Source organism: Bombus flavifrons, chromosome 8, assembly GCF_040668555.2.
Source record: "Bombus flavifrons isolate JBK064 chromosome 8, iyBomFlav1_principal, whole genome shotgun sequence".
In the NCBI taxonomy this organism is placed as follows: Eukaryota; Metazoa; Arthropoda; class Insecta; order Hymenoptera; family Apidae; genus Bombus; species Bombus flavifrons.
In genome coordinates, this window is record NC_138449.1 from 10,167,561 (window position 1) to 10,173,560 (window position 6,000).

General features: G+C 31.7%; 1 protein-coding gene across 3 annotated transcripts in view; it reads left to right on the forward strand.

Annotated features, from left to right (window-relative positions):
- wb (wing blister) overlaps positions 1-5,269 on the forward strand; it is a 199,748-nt gene extending 194,479 nt beyond the window's left edge. For all 3 annotated transcript variants that reach the window (XM_069118415.1, XM_069118416.1, XM_069118414.1), the window contains 10 exons: positions 46-194; positions 700-987; positions 1,062-1,230; positions 1,429-1,848; positions 2,200-2,388; positions 2,665-2,999; positions 3,150-3,456; positions 3,624-4,062; positions 4,155-4,523; positions 4,640-5,269. In XM_069118415.1, coding sequence (XP_068974516.1) covers positions 46-194; positions 700-987; positions 1,062-1,230; positions 1,429-1,848; positions 2,200-2,388; positions 2,665-2,999; positions 3,150-3,456; positions 3,624-4,062; positions 4,155-4,523; positions 4,640-4,782 — 2,808 coding nt within the window. In that variant the 3' untranslated portion in view covers positions 4,783-5,269. The remainder of the gene's footprint in view (positions 1-45; positions 195-699; positions 988-1,061; positions 1,231-1,428; positions 1,849-2,199; positions 2,389-2,664; positions 3,000-3,149; positions 3,457-3,623; positions 4,063-4,154; positions 4,524-4,639) is intronic.
- Positions 5,270-6,000: the final 731 nt, after the last annotated feature.

The window sequence follows — 6,000 nt, forward strand, 5'->3', positions numbered from 1 at the left end:
TACGAAACGTGAAATACCTTTGCTATGTTTCTCTTGTTCATGCAGGATGATTTCCTTGCCCTGGAGATCATTGACAGGAGAGTGAGATTTATGTGGAATGTTGGAGGAGGAACAGGTATTCTTACACACCCTGAAGTGATACAAAGTGGCGATCTTCTAGATGATAGATTCTGGTATCGTATTGAAGCTGAAAGGTATGTTATTTGAAGTATTATATGTATCATCTGACGTTAGTTTTTAATAAGTTTTTCTTATAAGAAATTATATTATATCGAAAAAATCATGTAATTAATTTTATGTAATTTCTTTATAACAGCATTTGAATAAAATTCAATTCCACAAGATAATAGAAGTGCGAATAATTAAAAAATAAAATACGATATCTGTTATAAAATTATTTTCTAAATTATATTATATCCCGCCTCAAAGTAAAACGCTTCAATAGAACTTCAAAACCGAATGAGGAAATTAGAATAGCGCATTTCACTAGAGGAAAATAACATTTATATTGAACTATTAACACTTTGATCCTTTTTTCATCTACCTTACTTAAATAATATAATAAATAACGTCTTTGTCTGCCGATATCTATAATACTTTTGTCTATGTATTAACTGTTTACTAAAATTTATCATCCATTATCTATATCACGTGCAAGAAATTGAATGAATTTTTATGAGAAATTGAAATGATTTTCAGGGTTCGTCACTTGGGCAAATTATATGTACGAAAACAAGCGTCGACAACCAAAGAACATCCACCCATAAAGAATTCGACAGATTCTGAATACGGCCGCTTTGATATTACCAGTTCAGATCGTGTTTGGATAGGAAAAATTCCCATAACAGAACGTAGAAGAACCGAGCTTATTGCGTCTAATGGTCTTCCAGCATGTGTACACCAAGTTATTCTAGATGGAAAGCCTATAGGTCTTTGGAATTTCATTACAACTGCGCCAGATATGGCCTGCGAAGCATGTGTGGAAGGGTAATTATTAATAAGTTCGAAATTTCATTTAGTTTTTAGATATACGAAAATGACTATTTACCTTAATGTTATAGAGTGGAAGATGTCAAGGATGATATAGCATACAGTTTCAATGGAGAAGGATATGCGGTCAGAAACAGGGTTTCTTCAGGACCATATAATAAATATTCGTTTGGAGTATCAATTAGTTTCCGAACTTATGACGAGAATGCGTTGCTATTTTTGGCAATTAATCCAGACAACGTACGTGATATTCACATATCATTTATTTTGAATAAATGTAAATTCTATCGTGTCTCTTACATTATATCATTATTATTACCAAATTCAATTATTATACTTTTGATAATTGTCCTGTTTCTCTTAAAAACCTATCGACGTATAAATGTTAAACGTCTACTTTAATGAAATATAATTATATTTCATTTTTATCCACAACAGAACCAACACATCATGATATTCCTGCGAGAAGGAAAAGTGATCCTGCACATTGGTTACGGTGGTAATGTTAGTATGGAGATGTCCTCAAACTTTAAGTATAACAACGGAAACTGGACAAAAGTGGATGCATTTAGATATTATCAGCTACGTAAAACGGTTGAAAAATGTAGCTTGAGTGTAGGAGGAGAAAACGATAAGAGGATCGGCGCACCTACACCTCAACCCAAAAAAGAGGACATCCCTGATTTCATTCAGGCTAAATATTATATCGGTGGTGTTCCACCAAGTTTTCGCGCGGAAAAACTAATCCTGCCGTCTCAAGTTTCCTTCTTTGGCTGTATGTCTAATATCATCGTTGAAGAGGGCTATGATCCAATGGCAGAACAATATCATGGCGTTGAGCCTACCTGTACAAATAAGGTAAATAACTTAATTATGAGAAATGGATACGTTCTATCTAGATGTTAAAAATAAATAAATTCTTACTGGTTCATTGAGATCTCCTTAATTATAAAATAGAATATTGTGGGATATTTTGTTCAGCTATTCTATGAAAAAAATATACATACATTTTATTTGTAGTAAATTTTCTGTATTGTAAAAAAATGGGAAGCACTTAAATAGTCAAGGAATTAAGAAACAATTCTTATAAAAGGAAAATTTATTACTCACTTTTGAAACATTTACTGTTCCCTTTAATGTTGGACAAAGAATTTTAATTTAAGTAAAACAATTCGTACATAAATAAGAAATAAATTTTTATTTTTACAGCCATTAAGGATCGTAGGATTTTACGGAGATGGGTATTTACAACATGTATCATACACACTGCGTAAAATAAACTCCACAATGAGTTTCTCTTTTAGAACAATGCAGGAAAACGCTGTACTCCTTCTTTCTACATTCGAAGGACAAGAAGAACGTATGCCTCCTATGCGACACATGAACGATGACTCAATTGTAAGTAAAATAATATCGTTATTCTTCTATACGAAAAACTTTTTGCATCGAAATTAAATGAAATAAACGTAATGCAAGGCATTTAATTTAATTCTTCAATATTATATATTTAATATCATATTTGATACAATATCATATACAATATTTGCACAATAAAATATGATCATATTGTGTTTTTGGGAGGTAATAGAATGAACGAAATTCGTCAAAATTCTCCAAGTAAATATTGAGATCACGATCCATGTTTCTAACTTACAATGTCATTTATTCTTTTAGAAAAAAAGTTACTATTCCATATGCATAATCAATGGGCAAGTACAAGTGCGTTTAAATGCTGGAAGAGGGGAGCTCACTTTACAATCGAATGACACTTTTAATGATGGGAGATATCACTCAGTAACAGTAATTAAAAGACGAAAAGATATCGAATTGCGAATAGACGACGCTTATCAGAGCGCAGGTAAATTACCCACCAGTGCGGCTATTAAAGCTCCCGAAGAAACTGGAGGACTATTCTTCGGAGGTTTACCAGTACTTATTAACAATACCAACATGATTTCCACCACCACGCCTTTGTACGGAACGATTAAAGACGCGATATTTAATGACGAGTAAGTTAAATACAACAAATTTTACAATATTCCGTATTTCCAAAAATGCAAAGAGTATTAGACAATAATAACTCAAAAATTTGCATGTATGTGATTGCAATATTTAATAAACTAAATAAGAAATATTCATTAAACTATTTCTTTTTATAGCATTGTTCGTTTTGATGAAGCCATTAGTTTTGAACATGCATTAATTGGTCGTTCCGGACCAAGCATGGGAAAAGACCCTCCTACGTATACACCATCAGCATCGCTGTCAAGGGGAATGTCTACCCAACCGGAAGGGTGTCAAAAAGTGCCGTATTATTCTTTGGAAGCTGGTGCCCTCAAATTTGGAGACAAACCAAACAGTCACACGCAACTTTATCTAAATTTTAAAAAATTTTGGGAGAAGAAGTATGCAATAGAATTTGATTTCAGGACATACTATCCAAATGGACTGCTGTTTATTACTCCAGTATGTAGAAATTATTTATAGTTTTTACAAATAGCATATATTTAAGAATCGGGCCCTTGCCTGACCTTGATTGACCAAGCTTGTCGATTGCCTTGCCATACCTAATATCCATATAAGCCCTTACACTATAGAATATTACTAATTAATATATCTCTTTTAATTCATAGGGCCTTAGACCAAAACACTATCTCATGGTCGTGATACGAGATGGACAGCTTTTACTCTTGGTGAAAAGCAAGCAGAAGAAAGAAATACTGTTTAAAACACCGTTTAATGACGGTAATTGGCATCATGTAGTGATCAGTCATGACGAGCGGAAGTTGACATTGCTCGTGGATTCTCAAACACCACGCACGATCAAAGTGCCAAGAAAAATTGGACTAGCTTCTATGATGTATATTGGAGGCCTGCCTGAAAGTGGAACACCCATACCTGAACAAGTTGTAGTTAAACTTGAAACCCTCAAAGGTTGTATCAGAGGGTTGAGGATCAATGGCAACGTGTATGATATGGTTGGTTCTACGAGTAGAGCCTATCAAGTGGGACAGTGTTTCCCAAATGTTGAAAGTGGAGCTTATTTCCAGGATGAAGCATATGCCATATACAGTAAGATATCAAAGTTATCGGTTTATAAAAATGAGTATCACACAAAAATAAAATTAGATCATAGTGATGAACGAAATGTTTCTCTTTTACAGAGAGGAACTTTGAATTAGGTGCTGTACTCGAACTTCAGTTGGAATTTAGAACATCAGAATTGTCGGGTGTTTTGCTTTCTATAACGGCACCCGGCAATTCGCCTTCATTATCATTAGAGCTGAATAATGGTAAAGTGATAATGTCGGGTGATCTAGGAGATAACAATCCGTTATATGTAGAACAACGTTTCAATAGTCCATACACGATCTGTGACAATCGGTGGCACAGAATACAAGCAGTTTATAACGACGAAGAATTGGCACTGAAAGTCGATGAGTTGGATCAGAAGTATGGCCTTCCAGCTAACGTCAATTATCATATAATGGATGCTACAGTTTCTCGCCCTCTATACATTGGTGGTTTGCCAGGTTAGACATACTTATCAACCTCCTTCTATTTAATTATATTCCATTAAAAAATATAATAAAAACAATTTACTATTATATTTATAAATATGAATGAATAACATATAATTTTGCTCCAGCTTCTGCTCCAAAAGGAACATTAATAACAAGGGATCATTTCAACGGATGTATAAGAAATGTAATGATAGGGGGAGAAAGACGAGATTGGACAGACATGGATGAATTGCACAATATTCACTTGAGCTCCTGCCCAGTACAATGATAATCAGTACAATGTGTGAACTCCTCTGAGTCATTTAATTTTGTTCCAAAGACTGTTCAAAGGACGCACAATGCTCGAAAGGTTTCTATGAACTGTGTTCAATACAATTTCACACTGGGATCAAGTGCCATATCATGATGGAAATTCTTTAATCATTAAGACATAAGGTTAAATGAAGCCAAGAGATGCTAGCATGCAAACGCATGAAGTTTACATTGATGTTTCTCAAACTTGTTTTTATTATTTTAAAGTTCTACGATAACAAATTTTTATACAATATTAATGAAACTTTCTTATTCTTTTATATGTATCTCTTTCTGATATATTTATATAAAAAGTATGTTCAGAAAAAATGATATATAATGAATATAATGTGAAAAGAATAAGCTAATATTTATAATTTGTACATAACAGATTTTACATTTACCTAATTCAACTAAAATTTTCTTAAATAAATTTTTACCATATATAAAAAAAAATAAACAAATTTCTCAATATATACCAAAAAAATTTAACTTAATTTACATGCATTACATGTATACTATTTGATAAATCAATGTTGATAAATCACTAATTAATTATTATTTAAGCATTTATTTTGGAAATTATTAACAAAAAAGGAATTATACATTTATTTAACTCACTATTCTACTAAAATAAATCGATTAACATTATTTTTAAAATTTATAAATTATCTATTCAATGAATATTGTATTTAAAAAATAGTTTTAAAAATTGTGACATATATACTTACAAAATAATAATACGAGGTAGAAACAATTCGTTACACTTATATTGCCATTCCACAATAAGTATTTTAATAATAATATTCATATCACTCCCCTCTTGAAGATGCAATTAACAAATGATTATCTTCCCGCACTTTTATACAAATCTATATATTAAGGAATACAACGTACATCAAAACTTAAATTGAAAATAAAAAGTTATAAAATATTAACTTGACGAAAAGATCATAGTTCATAACATAAATTGGAATTAACTTAATTATAAACATGAAAAATTTTAGTTTATAATTTAATGTTAGTATATTGGAAGATCAATGTATGACGTAGTAAAAATTCAAACGATTATCCGCCATTGAAACGTTTTCTAGAACTTATTTCACGATATGTATTTCACGATAATTTTGCAAAACATAGTTTGAGAAACAATTTTTGAAGCATTAACAAATTATGGCACAAATTCGCGTCGAAT